Source organism: Notolepis coatsorum (assembly GCF_963971535.1).
Source record: "Notolepis coatsorum genome assembly, chromosome: 19".
NCBI classification, from domain to species: domain Eukaryota; kingdom Metazoa; phylum Chordata; class Actinopteri; order Aulopiformes; family Paralepididae; genus Notolepis; species Notolepis coatsorum.
The window spans coordinates 4,774,456-4,800,840 of record NC_140183.1 but is presented as its reverse complement, the minus strand read 5'-3'; the positions used below and the strand labels follow the sequence as shown (position 1 = coordinate 4,800,840).

General features: G+C 44.0%; 1 protein-coding gene across 1 annotated transcript in view; it reads right to left on the bottom strand.

Annotated features, from left to right (window-relative positions):
* The window catches only part of adnp2a (ADNP homeobox 2a), a 35,807-nt gene extending 10,695 nt beyond the window's left edge, over nt 1-25,112 (bottom strand). The window contains exons 1-10 of the mRNA XM_084337045.1: nt 24,989-25,112; nt 18,409-18,518; nt 17,779-17,871; nt 16,081-16,326; nt 14,259-14,466; nt 12,571-12,737; nt 10,385-10,678; nt 9,317-9,451; nt 5,345-5,491; nt 3,210-3,437 (exon numbers count right to left, since the gene is read on the bottom strand). Of these exons, the coding sequence (XP_084193171.1) occupies nt 3,210-3,437; nt 5,345-5,491; nt 9,317-9,451; nt 10,385-10,678; nt 12,571-12,737; nt 14,259-14,466; nt 16,081-16,326; nt 17,779-17,871; nt 18,409-18,516 (1,626 nt within the window). The 5' untranslated portion in view covers nt 18,517-18,518; nt 24,989-25,112. The remainder of the gene's footprint in view (nt 1-3,209; nt 3,438-5,344; nt 5,492-9,316; nt 9,452-10,384; nt 10,679-12,570; nt 12,738-14,258; nt 14,467-16,080; nt 16,327-17,778; nt 17,872-18,408; nt 18,519-24,988) is intronic.
* Nucleotides 25,113-26,385: the final 1,273 nt, after the last annotated feature.

Below are 26,385 nucleotides of genomic sequence, written 5' to 3'. Positions count from 1 at the left end.
TAACCGTGGCTATTATATGGTTTTCATCATTTATATATTCTTAAAATTTTGTAACCCTAATGTAATATTTGAGAATGCATTTGTGGTGCGGCCGGGTAGCGCAGCGGACTAAGCGTCCGTCTACCACCACAGAGACCGTGGGATCGAATCCGGCTGCGGTGCCTCTGGCTTGGCCGACCGTCCATACTGACACAATTGGCCGTGTTAGAGGGTGGGAAACCCGGCGAGGGTGGGTCCTGGTCGTTGTAAAACAGCGACTCCTACAGTTCGGTCGGGGCGCCTGCACAGCGAGGGAAGGATCTGGGAGAGGTAGTGTGACCTTCCACACGTTACACTCTCCCAGTGAGAGTCCGCGCTGCCAGGTGAGAAGAAGCGGTGGGCTGGGTACACATGTGTCGGAGGAAGCATGTGATAGTCTCCGCCCTCCCAGACCGACGGTAGGGGGTAGAGTCGCAACGACCAGGAAGGGGATTGGGAATTGGCATAACGACTAACATTGGGATGGGAGAAAAAAACGTGAAAAGGAGGAAAAAGATTTATAAAAAAATATATATATATATATATATATATTTGTTGCATTTCTTATTTCTTTGTTATTTAATTTGCTACAAGTTATAGTACCTTTATTTTGAAGTCTGTTATATAGTGTCCCATTGGGCTGCTCTCGAGTGTGTTTTTTTGGACTAATTGCGACACCTGCAGGCAAGCAGCAGGGATGGTCAGCCTTATGCTCCGGTGGAAGTTTGATCATTTAACTTATATGATGGTCACAAGAACAGAAGACTGTTTCCCCTTTGTGTAGCATGCAGCCAACGAGGTATTTCGTGTTGGTTTGTATTTTGCTGTGGTAAAGTGTTGTTTCACCTGCTGTGCATGTTATTATTTTGTGTTGAACTAACGTGTCTTATGTTTATCTTTTTACGTTTTCACGTGGATTGGAGTAACAAGGCTTCAATAAACCTGTAGCAAGAAACCCACTTGTGTCTGCCTGTGCTTGGAGGGAATTACAGTGATACTAATGCACTTTCTATAAACCAAAAAAAAAAAAGTTTAGCCATGGAAACTGCTAGCAAAAAGAGCTCTGCTAGCCCTTAGATTCATACAGAGGCTACTTCTTATTTGCCTGGGATGTCGCTGGATCATCACAATTTTGGTGGCATACATGATTGGATCCAGGTATTATCCACCATGTTGGAACCGGTTGGGTCCAGGTATTATCCACCATGTCGGAACCGGTTGGGTCCATGTAGTATCCACCATGTTGGAACCGGTTGGGTCCATGTAGTATCCACCATGTTGGAACCGGTTGGGTTCATGTAGTATCCACCATGTTGGAACCGGTTGGGTCCATGTAGTATCCACCATGTTGGAACCGGTTGGGTCCATGTAGTATCCACCATGTTGGAACCGGTTGGGTCCAGGTATTATCCACCATGTTGGAACCGGTTGGGTCCATGTAGTATCCACCATGTTGGAACCGGTTGGGTCCATGTAGTATCCACCATGTTGGAACCGGTTGGGTCCAGGTTGTAGCCACCATGTTGGAACCGGTTGGGTCCATGTAGTATCCACCATGTTGGAACCGGTTGGGTCCAGGTTGTAGCCACCATGTTGGAACCGGTTGGGTCCATGTAGTATCCACCATGTTGGAACCGGTTGGGTCCAGGTAGTATCCACCATGTTGGAACCGGTTGAGTCCATGTAGTATCCACCATGTTGGAACCGGTTGGGTCCAGGTATTATCCACCATGTTGGAACCGGTTGGGTCCATGTAGTATCCACCATGTTGGAACCGGTTGGGTCCAGGTAGTATCCACCATGTTGGAACCAGTTGGGTCCAGGTTGTATCCACCATGTTGGAACCGGTTGGGTCCAGGTTGTATCCACCATGTTGGAACCGGTTGGGTCCAGGTTGTATCCACCATGTTGGAACCGGTTGGGTCCAGGTTGTATCCACCATGTTGGAACCGGTTGGGTCCAGGTTGTATCCACCATGTTGGAACCAGTTGGGTCCATGTAGTATCCACCATGTTGGAACCAGTTGGGTCCATGTAGTATCCACCATGTTGGAACCAGTTGGGTCCAGGTTGTATCCACCATGTTGGAACCAGTTGGGTCCAGGTTGTATCCACCATGTTGGAACCGGTTGGGTCCAGGTTGTATCCACCATGTTGGAACCAGTTGGGTCCATGTAGTATCCACCATGTTGGAACCAGTTGGGTCCAGGTTGTATCCACCATGTTGGAACCGGTTGGGTCCAGGTTGTATCCACCATGTTGGAACCGGTTGGGTCCAGGTTGTATCCACCATGTTGGAACCAGTTGGGTCCAGGTTGTATCCACCATGTTGGAACCGGTTGGGTCCAGGTTGTATCCACCATGTTGGAACCGGTTGGGTCCAGGTTGTATCCACCATGTTGGAACCAGTTGGGTCCAGGTTGTATCCACCATGTTGGAACCGGTTGGGTCCAGGTTGTATCCACCATGTTGGAACCGGTTGGGTCCAGGTTGTATCCACCATGTTGGAACCGGTGCCACTCGATACTCAGTTCTTAATACCCAACATCTACACATCAACCAGAATAATTCCTCTACCTTGGAGCAGGACTGACAATGGACCTGTCTCAAAACCCTGCCCCTTTTCTTGATCCTCCAATCACAACTGTTGCTTACCTCGGACAAACTTGGTTTGTCCGAGGTAAGCGACAGTTGTGATTGGAGGATCAAGAAAAGAGGGCAGGGTTTGAGACAGGTCCATCAAACCATAGTGCCTTGTTCTACCCATTGAGCTACACAGGGAATGGAACCCCTAACTAGGGATGTCCGATATTATCGGCCGATATTGGCATTAAAATGTAATATCGGTATCGGTTTTCAAAAAAAAATATATATATATTTATTTTTTTGTACATTTATTTAACCTTTATTTACCCAGGCAAGCAAGTAAGAACAAATTCTTATTTTATTTATTGTCAAAAGTATGCTTAATGTTGTGTTAATTCCACAACAAGAGATATGTAATGTTAATTACCTGAAATTATTCTGTTTTTTGGGGGGGGTAAACCCCCCATATATCGGTATCGGTTGATATCGGTATCGGAAATTAAGAGTTGGACAATATCGGTATAGCGGATATCGGTAAAAAAGCCAATATCGAACATCCCTACTCCTAACCCTTGCTCCTGCTACAGTAGTATGATAGCTTCTTACCAGATATTGACTCTGGGCTAATAATTGCTTAACAGGCGCCACTGCCAACATAGGTCCCGAACTCTGATTGGTTGGTGCTGTGCTGTTCACCCGGCCAACAGGCTGTGATTGGCTGGTCTGCGGGGGGACAGAGACCAGGATTGGTGGTTTGCTGAGGGGGGTAGTGCCAGACTGGACAGGAACAGCCAGCTGGACTGTTGCCAGGGTGTAGGTAGGAATACCATTAATCTGCAAATGAAAACAAACCAGTATTAGCCTAGTCCAACTTAATCTATTCTAGTTTAGCCTAGTCCAACTTAATCTATTCTAGTTTAGCCTAGTCTAACTTAATCTATTCTAGTTTAGCCTAGTCCAACTTAATCTATTCTAGTTTAGCCTAGTCCAACTTAATCTATTCTAGTTTAGCCTAGTCCAACTTAATCTATTCTAGTTTAGCCTAGTCCAACTTAATCTATTCTAGTTTAGCCTAGTCTAACTTAATCTATTCTAGTTTAGCCTAGTCCAACTTAATCTATTCTAGTTTAGCCTAGTCCAACTTAATCTATTCTAGTTTAGCCTAGTCTAACTTAATCTATTCTAGTTTAGCCTAGTCCAACTTAATCTATTCTAGTTTAGCCTAGTCCAACTTAATCTATTCTAGTTTAGCCTAGTCCAACTTAATCTATTCTAGTTTAGCCTAGTCCAACTTAATCTATTCTAGTTTAGTCTCATCTAGTATAGTCTAGCTATTGTCGAATTTCCAAATCAAACCACTATTCTTTACATGAATATGACATCTGCAGTCAACACTCAGAAATTAACCAACCAACTACTTTGATATACTGTACATATTCTTTAGGACTGCATACTTTTTTTGAAAAGCGTATCTTTATACTTATAGCACATGCATAAGCCTGGTCTCTTTTGAAAGATGACATTCTGAAGTTTCTTACACAAAAAATAAAATAAAAACCTTTAGTGCTAATGAAATAGAGTAACATAGGGCTGAACTTGAGTTGTACTTGTAATTGTGTACTAGGGCTGTCCCCGACTAAGGATTTGGATGGTCGACTAGGATTGGCCAAAATGTGCCGTTAGTCGACTATTAGTAGACAAAAAAAAGAAGAAAAAAAAAAAAAAAAAATATGTATATATATATATATATATTTTTTTTTTTTTTTTTTTATCATTCCATTTGGGCTGTGGGGGGTGCTTAATGTCTGAAGGAGTCGACTGAAGGCTTCTTGTCCTCTGCAAAAGCATGCAATTGGTCCACTGATGGATACATCTTGACATTTGTCTAGTCTAGTGTGTTCATTAGATGGGTGAAATCCTCTTTCAGTGCCTCTGTGCCTGTTTTCGTAGGCAATTAGCCCCTGGTATGCGTGCCATTCGCGTTAGCCACGCTTCTAGGCCTCTTTTCTTTTGGAAAGAATGATAAAAAAAATTAAAATTACTGTGTACAAAAGAAAAACCTCTCCAGTAATCCATTTCTCATTGACGGCAATGCATTCCGTGTATTTTTCACTTCCTGTTTTTGCTCGTAACATTTCAACTAGATCCCTGATTCGCACAACCCCATGTGGGGTATCATTGGAAAGCTACACTCATTGGCTACAACCCTGTCCAATAGTCTTCGCAATCGGCAAATGATTGCCTCACATATCGGCATGTAACTCGAGAACCGCTGAACGGATTTTGTCGAGTGAGGCATTCGAACGGCAACAAGTATGGCTTTAATTCTATATATTATATGTTTTATAAAAAATGCATACCCGAGCCGCCAGACGCTCGCAAAGTGACGTGTCACGCCGGTGGGCAAATCGTCCTAAAGAGGGCCCGCTGGCGGGCCGTTGCCAGTTAGGTGGTTGAGACCAGGTGGGATGAGTTAAGAGACCAGACGGGAGGAGTTAAGAGACCAGGTGGGAGGAGTTAAGAGACCAGGCGGGAGGTGTTGATGTCATTAACCGACACTCTCCACCTCCTCACCATCTATTTAGCTTAATCTGTGTGGTTTTAGCTTAATCTAATTTCTGAGTTTAATTAGGACAGGGTTATTATTCCCAGTGGTCTGACAGCAGTGGACATGTAGTTTAGATAGTTCGAGGTTTAGTTGAGTTGTAGGTTGGAATTGTTCAATCAAGACCAATTAGTACCTTATTCCCAGTAGGAACCAGTCTGACAGTGGACTGGGGAGGAGGCATGAGAGGCGGAGCCTGGACAGGAAGTCGCTGAGTCACCATGAGAGGCGGAGCCTGGGCAGGAAGTCGCTGAGTCACCATGAGAGGCTGGCCGGAGTTCAGCTGCAAAGAACAACACGGGAGGAATAATTCAACCTCAAAACAGAGACTCTGCCCCATCACAACATCACAGGCTCATTCCCTCAAACAGATTCTGTGTTCTTGAGCAAGTCATTCAACCCCTACCTGCTCTTTATGCGTGTCTCAGAGGGAGATATTAATGTCTACATGTATGTGTGTCTCAGAGATATTAATGTCTACATGTATGTGTGTCTCAGAGGGAGATATTAATGTTTACATGTATGTGTGTCTCAGAGGGAGATATTAATGTCTACATGTATGTGTGTTTCAGAGATATTAATGTCTACATGTATGTGTGTCTCAGAGGGAGATATTAATGTCTACATGTATGTGTGTTTCAGAGATATTAATGTCTACATGTATGTGTGTCTCAGAGGGAGATATTAATGTCTACATGTATGTGTGTCTCAGAGATATTAATGTCTACATGTATGTGTGTCTCAGAGGGAGATATTAATGTCTACATGTATGTGTCTCAGAGGGAGATATTAATGTCTACATGTATGTGTGTCTCAGAGGGAGATATTAATGTCTACATGTATGTGTGTCTCAGAGATATTAATGTCTACATGTATGTGTGTCTCAGAGGGAGATATTAATGTCTACATGTATGTGTCTCAGAGGGAGATATTAATGTCTACATGTATGTGTGTCTCAGAGATATTAATGTCTACATGTATGTGTGTCTCAGAGGGAGATATTAATGTCTACATGTATGTGTCTCAGAGATATTAATGTCTACATGTATGTGTGTCTCAGAGGGAGATATTAATGTCTACATGTATGTGTGTTTCAGAGATATTAATGTCTACATGTATGTGTGTCTCAGAGGGAGATATTAATGTCTACATGTATGTGTGTCTCAGAGGGAGATATTAATGTCTACATGTATGTGTCTCAGAGATATTAATGTCTACATGTATGTGTGTCTCAGAGGGAGATATTAATGTCTTCATGTATGTGTGTCTCAGAGGGAGATATTAATGTCTACATGTATGTGTCTCAGAGATATTAATGTCTTCATGTATGTGTCTCAGAGGGAGATATTAATGTCTACATGTATGTGTGTCTCAGAGGGAGATATTAATGTCTACATGTATGTGTGTCTCAGAGGGAGATATTAATGTCTACATGTATGTGTGTCTCAGAGATATTAATGTCTACATGTATGTGTCTCAGAGATATTAATGTCTACATGTATGCGTGTCTCAGAGGGAGATATTAATGTCTACATGTATGTGTGTCTCAGAGATATTAATGTCTACATGTATGTGTGTCTCAGAGGGAGATATTAATGTCTACATGTATGTGTGTCTCAGAGGGAGATATTAATGTTTACATGTATGTGTGTCTCAGAGGGAGATATTAATGTCTTCATGTATGTGTGTCTCAGAGGGAGATATTAATGTCTACATGTATGTGTCTCAGAGATATTAATGTCTACATGTATGTGTGTCTCAGAGATATTAATGTCTACATGTATGTGTGTCTCAGAGGGATATATTAATGTCTACATGTATGTGTCTCAGAGATATTAATGTCTACATGTATGTGTGTCTCAGAGGGAGATATTAATGTCTACATGTATGCGTGTCTCAGAGGGAGATATTAATGTCTACATGTATGTGTGTCTCAGAGATATTAATGTCTACATGTATGTGTGTCTCAGAGGGAGATATTAATGTTTACATGTATGTGTGTCTCAGAGGGAGATATTAATGTCTACATGTATGTGTGTCTCAGAGGGAGATATTAATGTCTACATGTATGTGTGTCTCAGAGATATTAATGTCTACATGTATGTGTGTCTCAGAGGGAGATATTAATGTCTACATGTATGTGTGTCTCAGAGGGAGATATTAATGTCTACATGTATGTGTGTCTCAGAGATATTAATGTCTACATGTATGTGTGTCTCAGAGGGAGATATTAATGTCTACATGTATGTGTGTCTCAGAGATATTAATGTCTACATGTATGTGTGTCTCAGAGATATTAATGTCTACATGTATGTGTGTCTCAGAGATATTAATGTCTACATGTATGTGTGTCTCAGAGATATTAATGTCTACATGTATGTGTGTCTCTGAGGGAGATATTAATGTCTACATGCATGTGTCTCAGAGGGAGATATTAATGTCTACATGTATGTGTGTCTCAGAGGGAGATATTAATGTCTACATGTATGTGTGTCTCAGAGGGAGATATTAATGTCTACATGTATGTGTCTCAGAGATATTAATGTCTACATGTATGTGTGTCTCAGAGGGAGATATTAATGTCTACATGTATGCGTGTCTCAGAGATATTAATGTCTACATGTATGTGTGTCTCAGAGGGAGATATTAATGTCTTCATGTATGTGTGTCTCAGAGGGATATATTAATGTCTACATGTATGTGTCTCAGAGATATTAATGTCTACATGTATGTGTCTCAGAGGGAGATATTAATGTCTACATGTATGCGTGTCTCAGAGGGAGATATTAATGTCTACATGTATGTGTGTCTCAGAGGGAGATATTAATGTCTACATGTATGTGTGTCTCAGAGATATTAATGTCTACATGTATGTGTGTCTCAGAGGGAGATATTAATGTTTACATGTATGTGTGTCTCAGAGGGAGATATTAATGTCTACATGTATGTGTGTCTCAGAGATATTAATGTCTACATGTATGTGTGTCTCAGAGGGAGATATTAATGTCTACATGTATGTGTGTCTCAGAGATATTAATGTCTACATGTATGTGTGTCTCAGATGGAGATATTAATGTCTACATGTATGTGTGTCTCAGAGATATTAATGTCTACATGTATGTGTGTCTCAGAGATATTAATGTCTACATGTATGTGTGTCTCAGAGATATTAATGTCTACATGTATGTGTGTCTCAGAGATATTAATGTCTACATGTATGTGTGTCTCAGAGGGAGATATTAATGTCTACATGCATGTGTCTCAGAGGGAGATATTAATGTCTACATGTATGTGTGTCTCAGAGGGAGATATTAATGTCTACATGTATGTGTCTCAGAGGGAGATATTAATGTCTACATGTATGTGTGTCTCAGAGGGAGATATTAATGTCTACATGTATGTGTGTCTCAGAGGGAGATATTAATGTCTACATGTATGTGTGTCTCAGAGGGAGATATTAATGTCTACATGTATGTGTGTCTCAGAGGGAGATATTAATGTCTACATGTATGCGTGTCTCAGAGGGAGATATTAATGTCTACATGTATGTGTGTCTCAGAGGGAGATATTAATGTCTACATGTACAGTATGTGTGTCTCAGAGATATTAATGTCTACATGTATGTGTGTCTCAGAGATATTAATGTCTACATGTATGTGTGTCTCAGAGGGAGATATTAATGTCTACATGCATGTGTCTCAGAGGGAGATATTAATGTCTACATGTATGTGTGTCTCAGAGGGAGATATTAATGTCTACATGTATGTGTGTCTCAGAGGGAGATATTAATGTCTACATGTATGTGTGTCTCAGAGGGAGATATTAATGTCTACATGTATGTGTCTCAGAGGGAGATATTAATGTCTACATGTATGTGTGTCTCAGAGGGAGATATTAATGTCTACATGTCTCAGAGGGAGATATTAATGTCTACATGTACAGTATGTGTGTCTCAGAGGGAGATATTAATGTCTACATGTACAGTATGTGTGTCTCAGAGGGAGATATTAATGTCTACATGTACAGTATGTGTCTCAGAGGGAGATATTAATGTCTACATGTACAGTATGTGTGTGATGAGATGGTGAAATGATGACAGAGGACCAACCTTCACTCCCATCTTGCCTCCTTGAGTGTGGGTGAGAAGCAGGGGCTGACTGGAGCCCCCCACCACCCCTCCCAGGTTGAGGGTCACTCCAGGGGGCAGGAGGACCTGGCGAGGTGAAATTAGAGACAGCGGCAGCTGGGGAGAGAGGATGAGAGGATAATGAGAGGCGATGAGAGAAGAGAGATGAGAGAGAGGGTGAGAGGAGATGAGAGAGAAGAGAGGTGAGAGAGAGGATGAGAGGAGAGGAGAAGGAGAGGAGATGAGAGAGAAGGTGTCTAGATCTGAACATGACAGAATGAGCATCCTGGAGTTTCTGCTGTTTCATACTTGAAACTTTACATGAGATTATCGTTTTTTGTTCTTTGAAAGGACATTCACCTGTGGTGCTGTGGTGAATGGACAGACATACATAATCTGAATAAACTGAATCACAAAAATGTAGAATGCTCTAAAAGGTTTGGCAACCTATTTTGGCCCATTGTCCACCTACAGTATACTAAGGCTGTCCCCGAAGCCTGTTTTTGGGATTTGAACTTCGTCAGGGTTTTTCGACCGAACTTTCGAACCTTCGTTAAAAAAATTATATATATATATATATTTTTTTATCCTCAAACTAAATCCTCAATTTGAATAAAGTGATTAATCTGATTCAATGTCTTTTTTTATTTTTTTTATTAAATCAACTTTCCAGACCCAGACCCAGCCCAGGGAGAAGCCCCAGCCCAACTAAATCAACTTTCTTTAATGAATATAACTCATCAGTTTATTTTAATACTATAATATTAGTGTAGCCTAATCTTTATCTGCAACTATGAAGAAAAACCCCATTGGTTTAAACAGAATTAACAGAAAAAAATATTTAAAAAAGAAAGAAAAATACTTACATTTTTTATTAAAAATTAAAAATTCAAATGTTGATTTAGAATTCGAATGCCAACGTAACAAACGAAGGTTCGAACATTTGGGCTCAGCCCTACAGTATACGGTCGTCACCATGGCGAGACGAAATGTTCCAGAATAGAGTTGGTTATCCCAGTAGTAAGGAACTGTGTGTCTGTGCGTGTTCACCTGTTTGCCCTGCACTCCAGAAGACAGTAGCAGGCTGATGGGTGAAGCCCGGATAGGGCCAGCACTGGGGCGTGTTGCCATGGCAGCAGGGTTCTGATTGGCCAGTAGGATCCGTCTCCCACCAGAAGCACAGACTAGAGCTGTAGTCTGAGGGGGCGGGGCTAACAGGACGGCCCCTGGGTGAGGGGGGGCCTTCCCGTTGGGAGGGGGGAGAGGAGTCGTCGCAGTGGTCTTGGAAACCAGAGAAACCACTTGCTGCATGGCACGGGGGGCCAGATGGGGCAGCCGGGCAAACTGGGAAATGGATCATGTTTTAACAGTTATTGAACCTAATAATTGTTTACGTTTTATTATCACCACACTCAATTATTATGATCATTAAATCATATGATTATAATAACAGCAGTTGGCAGTTATAAAAGCAGTCAGGGTAAAACATGTTACATGTATTATATATCTATGAAGATGTTTAACCTCTTAAACACATTGCCACGCCCCTTCCGGGAAGTGCTAAATCTATATTCTATATTATAGCCATGGATTCAATACTATAGTCATTTGACACTGGGTTTCTTCCGGTCAAGATGCAAAAAAATAAATAAAAATGCCATCCACACGTTCCCGTTTTATACCGTGGTGAATATGAGTGTTATTTCGGAATGATCCGGGCCAATTCCTGAGAGGCTGGTTATAAGCCGCAACGTGTATTATAGTAAATGCATTGGCGTATTGTTTTCGATGCTTTGATCGTCACCAACGGAATACGTTATGGAGTAGCGTTACACACATACGCTCGGAGCGCAATGAAAAAATCATTGGATCAACGCAAGATTGATACCATATAGCCCTTACCTTGACTAGGATGTACGCCGAAAAGAATATTCCAATTATCTGATCGCCATTCCAAGTATTGATGTCCATCGTTCCGCCAACATAATCCAACACAGAATCCACCACGGGAGTAATCGTTTCTTCTCAATCCGAGCGTTAGAACCGCTACACTTGTCCGACTAAGAATAGTCCGCCCGGACCTATATCACCGACGCACAGCCAAAGACTCAACGTTTCAAAGGATGTGCAATATCGGCCGCGCGGTCCATGCGGTGGCATTGGACTTTTGCGATCTCAGCGACTCCTACAGGTCGGTTGGGGGACGCCTGCACAGCAGAGACAGGAAGTGGCGGGGGGTAGTGTGAGCCTCCCACACGTTACACCTCGCCAATGAGAGTCCGCGCTGGCAGGTGAAAAGATGTGACAGGCTGCCTCCTCGTGTATCGGAGGGGACACGTCATGCAAGGCTTCTATCCTCCCTACAACCGGCCAGTGGGGGGCATAGTCGAGCAACGTTCAAGACAGGGGAGAATTGGAAACACGAAATTGGGATGGGAGAAAAATAGAAACATAAGGAGAAAAAGTGAAAAAAAAAGAAAAGAAAAAAAACGCCTGTCTATCTACTCTATAGTTATTAGTTATTAGCTGAAAATAAAGTTATTAGCTGAAAACACTGCTGGGGCCATAGCCTGAAGACTTACCTAAAACATGTCCAAAGTCGATAACAATATCACAAAAAAATTGTGTTTTACACATCTTTATGTAACGGTATCTTTAGGCGTTTTTCCAAAAAGGAGTGAGGAGTCAACACTACCTCAGTCCCCTCTCCCCCTCCCCCACTAATCTCTTGTCACATACACCACCCCCACCCTACACACACACACACACACACACAAACAAACCCTCAACCCCCAGAGGAGCAACAACAGATCAGCGCAACTTGTGCTCCGGAGAGAGAAGCGCACGTTCATTCTCTTGCGCTTTTACAGCTTTTACCACTTTTCGGTCTCAGAAAACCAACTCAAGTAAGATGTCATTATTTTCAGAATTTCATTGGCTACACAAACAGTCAATCATCTTCAGCGTCAGTGGTGATTTGTCCGATCATTGAGGTGAAACCGGAGGTGGTCACTTTTTCGAAACCGGCGTTCGTTGGTCGTTTGGTCTTATAACCTGAGTTTGGAAGCACGCAATAGGTCAAGCAGTGTATCAATCAAACGGTGGCCATTTTAGCTTTCAACAAATGTTTTGGTTGAGAGACAATAACACAGCGTGACGCTGACAGACCGCTGTAAATGTGTTGCAACGGCCCGGGCGTGGGCTGAATTTTAAGAGGTTAAAAAAGTATTATTTACGGTGGAGCTGTTTTTAGAGGTGGAGTTGCGGTGTTCCACCAGCAGGGGGCTGATGTGGTTGTTGATGTCTCTGTGTTTGTCGGAGCTCAGCAGGTGGTAGAGCAGGTGTTCTGACGTCTCTGCCGGCATCTCACACACCCGGCAATAGAACTCTGACCCACCGGCACCTAAACAATGTTAAAACAATATCAGTTACCATGTTAAAACAATATCAGTTACCATGTTTAAATAATATCAGTTACAATGTTAAAACAATATCAGTTACCATGTTAAAACAATATCAGTTACAATGTTAAAACAATATCAGTTACCATGTTAAAACAATATCAGTTACCATGTTAAAACACATCAGTTACCATGTTAAAAAAAAAGCTGTAAATATGTTAAAACAATATCAGTTACCATGTTAAAACAATAACAGTTACCATGTTAAAACAATATCAGTTGCCATGTTAAAACAATATCAGTTAAAGCTACAATGTGTAAGATGTTTTTGTTTGAATTTTATCTACCTTTTATCTACCATATTTTCAGAATATTCGCCTAAAAGTACATACCGGTAAATGGAAGCAAATTAATAACAATAAAAGTGGGGTATCATTCAAGTCACACTCATTGGCTACAACCCTGTCCAATAATTTTCGAGATCTACCTGGTAAAATAAAGGTTAAAAAAAAATTACAGAGCTAGAGCCCCGGGAGTTGGGACGGTAATAAAAAAATGTAAAAGCTCTGCCGTGTACTTTGGCGCACGCCTCACATATCGGCATGTAACTCGAGAACCGCTGAACGGATTTTGTCACCTGAAAGGGCTATCGACAGGCAACAATAACAAATAGGGATTTAATTATATATATATATATATTGTATTAAAAAAAATGCAGACCCGAGATGCTAGAGGTCGGCAAAGTGGCACATCGCGCTGGTGGGCAATTCGTCAAGAGGTCCCGGGGCCGGGTCGGTGCCAGTTAAGAGGTTTTAAACAGGGGCTGGTGTGAGCTGGGTCGTATAGTTTTATGAAATTTCGACGTCCATCGAAAGCCCCGGGTCTCCTCTCTCTTAGGACTACAACGGTTTCATGGCGGCTTCCCTTATTTGTCTAATTCATCCGGTTTCCGATCGAATGCGCTGAGATTTCTATAAAATCATATTTAGCTAATAACACTTAAAATCATTGGTAAAGAAACGTAGTGCTGAAAATATACACTTTGACTGCTGTTTTGATAGGCTTTGGGTCTTTACTCTTGGCTACATTTGAAAAAGAAACGCAACATTAATTAATACGGACAGACTGTATTGATCTATTATGACGTGAAATAAAGATCGTCCCGATACCGGGCCAGTCGGGCTTAAGGGTTTAACGTGGACACAATGAATCTACAATGAGTTTTCATTGAGTACAGAGCTTTCCACTCAAACATTTCAGAGAACCTTGTTGATTAACCACAAAATCCTCTGGTTATTTAGTGGTTAGTCTACATGGTCCTCATTGCCAGACTGTGTTGAAAGAGGACTTCATACTAGATTCAACCACTAAGTGTTTAGTACAATGAAATTCCCTTTGAGCTTCTCTGGTTAGAAGAGGGAGCCGTGCAACTTAATAATATGAAAGAGCATTTGTAGCTGTAATATAATATTATTATTTTAATAAGTAATGTGTTATTCCAGGTGTGATAACCTGTTAATTACCGTGGTTACCATCAGACCCAACGCTGGGGTTAGACGGCTGGTTGGCAGCGGATACGGCGCGGTGGCCATAGTACTGCCTCAGCAGTGCCTCCTGGTGGCTGACCAGGACGTGTTTCCTCATCACATACAACAAGCTGTCATGGAAACCACAGCGCACACAGGAGAATTTGTCCCCGCCCGCCCCAGGCCGCGTGACACAATATCCGACCTGGAAACAAAAACAAGAGGAAACTAGTGAGCCACTTACGAGTACAACACGGCAGGTCAAATACAACAGTCTAACTGCTACTACTACTACTGCTGCTGCTACTTTTACCATTACTACTAATGCTACTGTCTGCTACTACTACAATTATTATTACTACTACTGCTACTACTACTACAACAACACAGGAGTGCAACACAGCAGGTCAAATACAACAGTCTAATTGCTACTACTACTGCTGCTACTACTATTAGATGGTGGAGTCCTACAAGTTCCTTGGAGTTCACCTGAACAAAAAACTGGACTGGTCGGACAACACTGAGGCCCTCTACAGGAAGGGACAGAGTAGGCTGTTCTTCCTGAGGAGACTCAGGTCGTTCGACGTGTGCAACTGACTGCTGCTATCGTTCTACCAGTCGGTTGTAGCCAGCGTCCTCTTTTTTGCTGTGGTGTGCTGGGGGGGGGGGGGGGGGGGGGGGGGGCAACATCAACTCGAGGGACTCCAGCAAGCTGAACAAGCTGGTGAAGTGGACTAGCTCAGTAGTGGGTGGTGAGCTGGATAACCTAGGGCTGGGGGCGATAAAACGATAATGATAGAGATATATTTTAATAATCGATATCAATCGATAACTAGACAATTCCGCGCGGGGGGAAATTGTGAAAGTGTGGGTGACGCCTGTGCACCGCCGGCCAAACGGTTCAAAAGATACAAAAAGGGGGTGTGGCCTAAGGATCAGGGGAGTGGTCAACATAGACCAATGAAAGAGGACATCCCTACTGAGTACAATGGCACAACCCGCAAGTCTCTACGACAAACGGTTCAAAAGATACAAAAAGGGGGTGTGGCCTAAGGATCGGGGGAGTGGTCAACATAGACCAATGAAAGAGGACATCCCTACTGAGTACAATGCCACAACCCGCAAGTCTCTACGACAAACGGTTCAAAAGATACACAGAGGGGCCATCAAGGGTTAACTTTTTTTTGTATCTTTCCCTGAGAGTCCACATTACAGTTCTACTTTTGTTTTGATGTGAAAAGTGATGCTGCACTTAGCACTGACTGCACTTAGCACTGAGAAAGTACACATTACAGTTCTACTTTATAAAATGCTAATTGTAAATATGTTTGTCAATGTTAATAAAATGAGAAAGTCCACATTACAGTTCTAGTTTTGTTTTGATGTGAAAAGTGATGCTGCACTTAGCACCGACTGCACTTAGCACTGACTGAGAAAGTACACATTACAGTTCTACTTTATAAAATGCTAATTGTTTGTCAATGTTAATAATATGAGAAAGTTGAAGACATAGAGCCATAGACCCATTCTTTGTTTTCATTTATCTCACTAGGGCATTTTTAGTTTACCTTTCTTGTCATATCTGGGTATCTTATGTACGTCATGTCGATTACCGGTATGTATTTAACGTAAGTCTCAGCAGACCTCTTTGTCATTTCCTGGTCAGACGCTTGTGTGTACACTTGTCTCTGATGTTGTAACCGAGGACTTTTGCTGTGTGATCACGGAAAATAAAAATGTAAATTTCTTTTTTTACAACTCGACTCATCCGTCTCGACTCATTTCGAATATATTCCACAACAAACACTAACCAACCGACCTGGTCGTTACTGGGGGCCATGGCCAGTGGCGTCTTGGTGCTGGGCAGCAGCGGTGAGTGGAACAGCCTGGTGTGGTGGCTGAGGAGGGCGGGTCTGCAGACGTAAGAGCAGCGCGGGCAGGGAGACAGAGACGCCAGCTCCTCCTCCTCGTCGTGGCACCGCTGCACGTGACTCCGGTACGAGTACCAGGACCGCGTGGAGAACCAACATAATGCACAGCACAGAGTCTGGGTCCGGTAAGACCACTAGAACCGCACGGAACCAGACAGACAGACAGACAGACGGAACCAGACAGAAGAAAGTGTTTAATTAAAATTAGATTTTTAAAATAATAATATAATATAATAATACGTTTCTCCTAAACATTAAAGATGCACAGGTATATAATCATAAACTAACCTAACCCAGTGTACCTGGTCAGAACCTTCACTCACGTCGTCAGCACTCAGCTTCCAATGTCTGTACCGATATCAGACCAGCCATGCTAGCTAACAGGTGTGTACCGATATCAGACCAGCCATGCTAGCTAACAGGTGTGTACCGATATCAGACCAGCCATGCTAGCTAACAGGTGTGTACCGATATCAGACCAGCCATGCTAGCTAACAGGTCTGTACCGTTATCAGACCAGCCATGCTAACTAACAGGTGTGTACCGATATCAGACCAGCCATGCTAACTAACAGGTAGGGATGTCCCGATCCGATTTTCCGAAGATCGGGATCAAAAAATAAATAAAAAATATATCGGGATTTTTTTTTTTTTTTTTTTTTTTTTTTATTCAACAAACATGATCATGTTCACGTCTTAAACTCATACTGAGGCCTTCGTTTTGGTTTTAAATTGCATATCATCATTCATTTATTTATTGTCACACAGAGCAGAAGAATTTTGCCAAAACAAACGCATTTCCTTTGATTTAATTATACATCAAATGATTTATGTCAAGGATTGCAATGCCTCGCTTGAATGAAGTTAACTTTTCACCTGGATAACGTCAACATTCAGGGTGAATGTAATTGGGATGAAAAAAAATATATATTTTTCTTTTATCATGATCGGGAGCAAAAAAATCTGATCGGGACATCTCTACTAACAGGTATGTACTGATATCAGACCAGCCATGCTAGCTAACATGCTGTCTTGTCTGTCTCTTGCTTTCTACCGTTGAATGTATTTTAATCCTCTCTTTCTCCAATTTTCTCTGTTTTTCTCCCCGTCCCAATTCCCCCCCCTCCCCTGCCTGGTTGTTGTGCGCATGTTCTCCTACTGGTCGGTACAAGGGAACCCTGAAGTCATCCGCACGCTTCCTCCGACACGCGCGCGGCGACAGCCAGTGACTCTCTTCTCACCTGGCAGCGAGGACTCTCATTGGTGAAGCGTAACGCGTGGGAGGTCACGCTGCCTTCATCAAGTCCTGCCTCCGCTGAGCAAGCGCCCAGACCTGACCTGTAGGTGTCGCTGTCCACAATGCCAGATTCCCACCCATGACTTCCCTCCCCCTAACTCAGCCAAACGAGTTAGTATGACGATCAGCCCAAGCCAAGGCAATGCTGACTCCGGGAGTCGAGACTGCAGCCTCTTGCATTGGTGACGAGCGCAATCTCCACTACGCCACCTGACCGCCTCTACCGTTGAATGTATTTAATGAGAAATTAATGTTAGAATCTGTTCTAGGCTAGGCTCTGGTGCAGTTACCTTTTTCCTCCTCTTGGTGCTGTAACTGTCTGTCAAATCTTCCCACTCTGTGTTAAGAAAACATTCTTCACCTGTATCCAAACTGCTCAGCTCCTAGAACCACATTCATATTAAATTATTAAACACAGAACCACATTCATATTCAGTTATTAAACAGAACCACATCCATATTCAGTTATTAAATCACAGAACCACATTCATATTCAGTTAAACACAGAACAACATTCATATTCAGTTATTAATCACAGAACCACATTCATATTCAGTTAAACACAGAACAACATTCATATTCAGTTATTAATCACAGAACCACATTCATATTCAGTTAAACACAGAACAACATTCATATTCAGTTATTAATCACAACCACATTCATATTCAGTTATTAAACACAGAACCATATTCAATTATTGAACACAATCATATTCAGAAACAAAGAAATTGATAGACAGAGAGGGAAAAACTTAGCACTTCCAAATCAATTTCAAACGCAACTCACGTCAATTTCAAGTGAAAGGAAGAAGACAGAGTTTAATTAGTCAGAACCAGCATGCGGGCCAATTCTGGCCCATGAGCCATAAAATGCAAAGGTCTGATCTAACAGCAACACTAGTGACAGGAAGTCAGCACCTTTAATAAGTTATGGCAGGAGTCCAGTCCGATGTCACTCAGGATCTCCTTCACTCTCTTCCTGGACGTTCTAATCCTCTCAAGCTTCTGGACCGGAACCTGGTACATATCTGAAGAGAAGGAGTTCAGAGGTTAAAGGTTGTATCTCTGGAGAAGAGGTGTTCAGAGGTTAAAGGTTGTATCTCAATGGGGGGAGGGGTCAGATGTTAAAGGTCATAATGTCAGAGGGGGGTTGTCATGGGTGAAGGAAATCACTGGTTTTCATTTATGGTCACAGTGTTTCCCCTACCATTGCCTTGGCGGGGCAAGCGAGCGCATTCTCGAAGTCAACTTCCTGTCTGTTGCTAGGCAACTGCGGCGTGGGGGAAACATGCACCCCGCGTACATTGTGTACGGTTCATTTAGTGCAGAAACTGATCGGAAAAGCGGCAAATTAAACACAATCAAGGGTAATTTTCTTCAGTGCATTACAATGCCAAAGAGCTGCTGTGTTACGCTTTGTACTAGTAATAAATAACATAATCAAAAATCCAAATCGCAAGTTTTATATAATACCAGTTGAGGCATCACGGATAGCTGGCGGCTATCAAGAGGGCACATGTAGACTCAGACGGGAGAGTCGATCAAAGCAGACCCTGGCCCCCAAGTCAAATCATACGTATGCCTGCTCTACCCATTTCATAACAGGTGAGAATAAGGAACAAATATGTATATCGTAAATTAAGTTTTATTGGCTGTGAGGCTGTAAACAGCAGAGAAATGTTAGCTGCTAGCTACTTCACCATATAACGTAGTCAATTCTCTTCAAGTAGCCTACATGCCTTTTTTTTCGCCTTAGAATCACCAGAACGGCTTTTGAAATAGTGAAATGACATGTTGGCCTCAATATTTTCAAAACAAATTATATGAAAAGGTTATGAAATGAACAAGAATGTGATCAAATATGTAATAAAAACGGAGCTCAATGCATACATTTGATCGTAGAAATCCGTTTGTTTTCCACCATACCAAGATGGCGGCGGTCTCTGACATCAGAGTGTCTTCGAGAATCAACAACTTGAGTGCGCTCGCTCGGACGCTGGTTGTAAATAGTTATGAGTGTTGTATGTGCCTCCCTTTATTGTAAATAGTTCATATGTGTGTTGTCACTACTGTATGTATAATTGTAAATGAGTACCTTTTTTTAATCCACTTTTTCTCCTTATTTTCTATTTTTCTCCCATCCCAATTTTTTTCGTATTTCCAATTCTCCCCTCCCCTGTCTTGAACGTTGCTCGACTATGCCTCCCACTGGTCGGTCGTAGGGAGGGGCCTTGCATCACGTGTCCCCTCCGGTACACGAGGAGGCAGCCTGTCGCACCTTTTCACCAGACAGCGCAGACTCTCATTGGCGAGGTGTAACGCATGAGAGGCTCACACTACCCCCGCTACTTCCTGTCTCTGCTGTGCAGGCGTCCCCCAACCGACCTGTAGGAGTCGCTGTCCACAACGTCCAGATTACCACCCATCGATTTCCACCCGCTACCTCTGCCAATTGAGATAGTATGACGTAGGGCTGGGCGATAAAACGATAACGATAACTATCGCGATAAATTATTTCCTCGAAATAAACATGAAACGTGGTCGCAAAGTTTCGATATATCGATTTCCAAGCTTGGCTCCGTTCAGCCTCGGCTCAGCACACTCACTAACAACAACCAACGTTACGTGATGACGTGACGTGCTTACGCACAACAGCTAACAACCAATCAGTGAAGGAGATGGCCGAGAGCGAACGAGATCCGGAAGGAGACCCAGAGGTACTAGGACTCACTCAACAACAAGGCTTGCTAGGCTAATTAGCTTGCACGGCGTTGTTTTATATATTTACGTGCCGAGTATGTGTGTGTTTTGAATTCTGAGGCCACGTTTAAGTAGTGTGGGGTATACAGTGGACGTCGTTTCAATATATTGTGGCGGAAGAGAATTTTAGTGTCATATTTAGCACATTGTCATGGAATACACCACTTATAAACAGGCTAGCTAGGCTAATTAGCTTGCACGGCGTTGTTTTATATATTTACGTGCCGAGTATGTGTGTGTTTTGAATTCTGAGGCCACGTTTAAGTAGTGTGGGTGGGGTATACAGTGGACGTCGTTTCAATATATTGTGGCGGAAGAGTTTTAGTGTCATATTTATTGTCATGAGATGCTCCGCTTGTCGGCTACTGTTAACGTGCGCGGACTGATGACGACATCAACTCGACTTGAGACATTCGCAGCAGCATAAGAAGTTAATTAAACTTGACAGACATTATATCGACGATAATTATCGATATCGAATTATATGAAAATAATTTTATAATTTTATCGCGATAACGTTTTTGGTCATATCGCCCAGCCCTAGTATGACGACTGGCCCAAGCCGGAGGCAATGCTGACACCGGGATTCGAGACCAGAGTCTCTTGCATTGGTGACGAGCGCAATCTCCGCTGCGCCACCCAGCCGCCTGTAAATATGTAAATGTATGTGTTGTAAATAAATATTACCAAATGTATGTGCAATAGTTTCATTTCAGCTCAGTGTAGAGAAATGCAGTTAATGCACCGACAGGGGAGGAAATTAGGCCATTTTACTCGCCAAATGAGAGTATTATTTTTTTGTTTTTTGATCTACTTTTTCTCCCCATTTTCTATTTTTCTCCCATCCCAATTTCATATTATCCAATTCTACCCTCCCCTGTCTCGAACGTTGCTGGTAAAAAATCTGTTCCCTCCCCTGATTGTGGCTAAGAGAGGCGGAGGCTTGTGGCTAGAAGAGGAGGAGGAGAGGCTTGTGGCTAGAAGAGGAGGAGGAGAGGCTTGTGGCTAGAAGAGGAGGAGGAGGAGGCTTGTGGCTAGAAGAGGAGGAGGAGAGGCTTGTGGCTAGAAGAGGAGGAGGCTTGTGGCTAGAAGAGGAGGAAGAGAGGCTTGTGGCTAGAAGAGGAGGAGGAGGCTTGTGGCTAGAAGAGGAGGAGGAGGAGGCTTGTGGCTAGAAGAGGAGGAGGAGGAGGCTTGTGGCTAGAAGAGGAGGAGGAGAGGCTTGTGGCTAGAAGAGGAGGAGGAGAGGCTTGTGGCTAGAAGAGGAGGAGGAGAGGCTTGTGGCTAGAAGAGGAGGAGGAGGAGGCTTGTGGCTAGAAGAGGAGGAGGAGAGGCTTGTGGCTAGAAGAGGAGGAGGAGGCTTGTGGCTAGAAGAGGAGGAGGAGGAGGCTTGTGGCTAGAAGAGGAGGAGGAGGAGGCTTGTGGCTAGAAGAGGAGGAGGAGGAGGATTGTGGCTAGAAGAGGAGGAGGCTTGTGGCTAGAAGAGGAGGAAGAGAGGCTTGTGGCTAGAAGAGGAGGAGGAGGAGGCTTGTGGCTAGAAGAGGAGGAGGAGGAGGAGGCTTGTGGCTAGAAGAGGAGGAGGAGGAGGCTTGTGGCTAGAAGAGGAGGAAGAGGGGCTTGTGGCTAGAGGAGGAAGAGAGGCTTGTGGCTAGAAGAGGAGGAGGAGGAGGCTTGTGGCTAGAAGAGGAGGAAGAGAGGCTTGTGGCTAGAAGAGGAGGAAGAGAGGCTTGTGGCTAGAAGAGGAAGAGGAGGAGGAAGAGGCTTGTGGCTAGAAGAGGAGGAGGCTTGTGGCTAGAAGAGGAAGAGGAGGAGGCTTGTGGCTAGAAGAGGAAGAGGAGGAGGCTTGTGGCTAGAAGAGGAGGAAGAGAGGCTTGTGGCTAGAAGAGGAGGAGGAGGCTTGTGGCTAGAAGAGGAGGAGGAGGCTTGTGGCTAGAAGAGGAGGAGGAGAGGCTTGTGGCTAGAAGAGGAGGAGGAGAGGCTTGTGGCTAGAAGAGGAGGAAGAGAGGCTTGTGGCTAGAAGAGGAGGAGGAGGAGGCTTGTGACTAGAAGAGGAGGAAGAGGAGGCTTGTGGCTAGAAGAGGAGGAAGAGGGGCTTGTGGCTAGAAGAGGAGGAGGAGGAGGCTTGTGGCTAGAAGAGGAGGAGGAGGAGGCTTGTGGCTAGAAGAGGAGGAAGAGGAGGCTTGTGGCTAGAAGAGGAGGAAGAGGAGGCTTGTGACTAGAAGAGGAGGAAGAGGAGGCTTGTGGCTAGAAGAGGAGGAGGAGGAGGCTTGTGACTAGAAGAGGAGGAAGAGGAGGCTTGTGGCTAGAAGAGGAGGAAGAGGAGGCTTGTGGCTAGAAGAGGAGGAGGAGAGGATTGTGGCTAGAAGAGGAGGAAGAGGAGGCTTGTGGCTAGAAGAGGAGGAAGAGGAGGCTTGTGACTAGAAGAGGAGGAAGAGGAGGCTTGTGGCTAGAAGAGGAGGAAGAGGAGGCTTGTGGCTAGAAGAGGAGGAGGAGAGGATTGTGGCTAGAAGAGGAGGAGGAGGCTTGTGGTTAGAAGAGGAGGAGGAGGAGGCTTGTGGCTAGAAGAGGAGGAAGAGGAGGCTTGTGGCTAGAAGAGGAGGAAGAGAGACTTGTGGCTAGAAGAGGAGGAGGAGGAGGCTTGTGGCTAGAAGAGGAGGAAGAGAGGCTTGTGGCTAGAAGAGGAGGAGAGGAGGCTTGTGGCTAGAAGAGGAGGAGGAGGCTTGTGGCTAGAAGAGGAGGAAGAGAGGCTTGTGGCTAGAAGAGGAGGAGGAGGAGGCTTGTGGCTAGAAGAGGAGGAAGAGGCTTGTGGCTAGAAGAGGAGGAAGAGAGGCTTGTGGCTAGAAGAGGAGGAGGAGAGGCTTGTGGCTAGAAGAGGAGGAGAGGAGGCTTGTGGCTAGAAGAGGAGGAGGAGAGGCTTGTGGCTAGAAGAGGAGGAGGAGAGGCTTGTGGCTAGAAGAGGAGGAAGAGAGGCTTGTGGCTAGAAGAGGAGGAGGAAGAGAGGCTTGTGGCTAGACGAGGAGGAGGCTTGTGGCTAGAAGAGGAGGAGGAAGAGAGGCTTGTGGCTAGAAGAGGAGGAGAGGCTTGTGGCTAGAAGAGGAGGAAGAGAGGCTTGTGGCTAGAAGAGGAGGAGGAGGAGGCTTGTGGCTAGAAGAGGAGGAGGAGAGGCTTGTGGCTAGAAGAGGAGGAAGAGAGGCTTGTGGCTAGAAGAGGAGGAGGAGAGGCTTGTGGCTAGAAGAGGAGGAGGAGAGGCTTGTGGCTAGAAGAGGAGGAGGAGGCTTGTGGCTAGAAGAGGAGGAGGAGGAGGCTTGTGGCTAGAAGAGGAGGAGGAGAGGCTTGTGGCTAGAAGAGGAGGAGGAGAGGCTTGTGGCTAGAAGAGGAGGAGAGGAGGCTTGTGGCTAGAAGAGGAGGAGGAGGCTTGTGGCTAGAAGAGGAGGAAGAGAGGCTTGTGGCTAGAAGAGGAGGAGGAGGAGGCTTGTGGCTAGAAGAGGAGGAAGAGGCTTGTGGCTAGAAGAGGAGGAAGAGAGGCTTGTGGCTAGAAGAGGAGGAGGAGGAGGCTTGTGGCTAGAAGAGGAGGAAGAGAGGCTTGTGGCTAGAAGAGGAGGAGGAGAGGCTTGTGGCTAGAAGAGGAGGAAGAGAGGCTTGTGGCTAGAAGGGGAGGAAGAGAGGATTGTGGCTAGAAGAGGAGGAGGAGAGGATTGTGGCTAGAAGAGGAGGAAGAGAGGATTGTGGCTAGAAGAAGAGGAGGAGAGGATTGTGGCTAGAAGAGGAGGAGGCTAGAAAATGAAATTATAGTATTTTTACTTTTGGCTTGAAGCAAAAAGCAAAGACTAGCGTATATATACAGAATAAACTAACTAACTACAAGAAAACAGACTAGCACAGGCAGACTAACATTCAGCTATATACGTATTTAATGTTATTATTATGTAGTTGGTGTATAGTTAACGTTATTATTATTATGTACTATCGAGTTCAAGTTTCTTTATTAGTTGTCATACAGAAGTACAGAATACTTTTATATAAAATGCTTCTTTCTGTTTTGCTCCAGATTGTGCTAGATAAAAATAGATAAGTATAAAATAGAAGTCAAGTACGTAGACAAAACTTTTCAATATATACATATATATACAATATACAATGCAGAGTAGAACAGTAACTGAGTTACAATACTATATACTATACAGTACAATGCAGAAATGGGATGAGGTACAATTTACAGTAAGGTGTAATGAGGTATGGGTTGTAGTGCAAATTCTTTACCAATAAATATAAAGTGTGTTTAGGTGTTCTAAAGTGGGTAAAGTGGGTGCTGCAGTGAGTTGTTTGTTTAAAGTGATGTGTGTGCTGTGACTGTGAGTATTTGATGGTTGTTGTTACATAAGGTTATTGTCATTTTAGCATTCTGTTGTTGGTGTATAGTTAACGTTAGCCAGCTAACTAGTTACGTTACACGTCCGACTCGTGGCTTCGTTTAGGTAACTAACTACTAGAATGCTAGGTAACCTCACCGTCCATCACTAATGTTAAGTTAGCCCTGCTAGCAACACAACATGACGTTATGTGTGTGAGAGAGTGTGTGTGTGTGTGTGAGAGAGATAGAGAGAGAGAGGGAGAGACGTTGAGTGTGTGAGAGAGAGAGAGAGAGAGAGAGAGCTGCGTCCTGCGCGCGTGGTGGTGACCTAATCTAACGTCACCGCGGCGTCGCGCGCATGAAAGCAGTTCGTGTTGTTCAGGCTCTTACTGGTTCCTGGTTCCGCTCCGGTTCCAACTGGTCTGTAGTGGTTCAACTGTTCTTCCAACTGCTCTGGACTCGCGGCCACAGCAGCAGCAGCAGCATCATACAATAACTCTCTCTCTCTCTCTCTAACAATCCAACATGGCGGACAGGAAGTAGGGAAGTGACATCACCAGGCTCATTAACATATTGCCTCTTGGTTAGGTCTGGTCCAATCAATGGCCGGTTGCTGTGGTTACAGGGCCTGTCTGTCTGAGAGGGTTTTTTAGTTTTAGAACCAGCAGGTGGGATGGAGGGAGGGGCTTCTTCACCTGTTGGGGATATATGGATATACATACACTCTCTCTCTCTCTCTCTCTCTCTCTCTCTCTCTCTCTCTCTCTCTCTCTCTCTCTCTCTCTCTCTCTCTCTCTCTCTCTCTCTCTCTCTCTCTCTCTCTCTCTCTCTCTCTCTCAGGGTGACAGACACAGGGAGGCAAAGAGACACAGGGAGAGAGAGACACACACACACAGAGACTGAGACGGAGGGAAACAAAGAGAGACACACACACACACACACACACACACACACACACACACACACACAGGAAGACAGAGATACACACAGGGAGACAGAGAGACACACACAGGAATAGAGAGATACAGAGACACACACAGTGACACAGGGAGACTGAGAGAGAGAGAGACACACACACACACACGGGGAGACAGAGAGAGACACACACACACACAGGGAGACAGAGAGAGACATAGGGAGAGACTGAGAGACACAGAGACAGACACACAGGGAGACATAAAGACACTGGGAGACACACAGGGAGACATAGAGAAAGACGGAGGCAGAGACACAGGGAGACAGAGAGAGACACAAGGAGACAGGGAGACACACATATACAGCGAGAGAGACACACATAGAGGGAGACAGAGAGAGACACACACACAGGGAGAGAGAGAGACCGAGACACACAGGGAGACAGAGAGACACACAAACACAGGGAGACAGAGACACAGGGAGAGAGACACACACATGGAGACAGAGATAGAGAGATGGAGACACACACACACACACACAGGGAGACAGAGAGAGACACACACACACATGCTGACAGGGTTCCCACGGTACCTGGAAAACATGGAATTCATTCAAAGTATGTAAAAGTCATGGAAACTGAGCAAAAGTGAACACTTACATGGAAATAGAAACAGTTGTCCTGGAAAATTGTATTGGATGATGTGTAATAAGATGAAACTATTGAGCACTATTTATAAAAACCCATTACATGTGAACAGTTTTTACTGTAGATAGAAATGGATCTCTTGGCATCCTATATGGTATATTGGTTCAGGAGTGACGTCCTTCAGGAGTGTTGTCCTCCATCCTCAGGAGTGATGTCCTCCATCCTT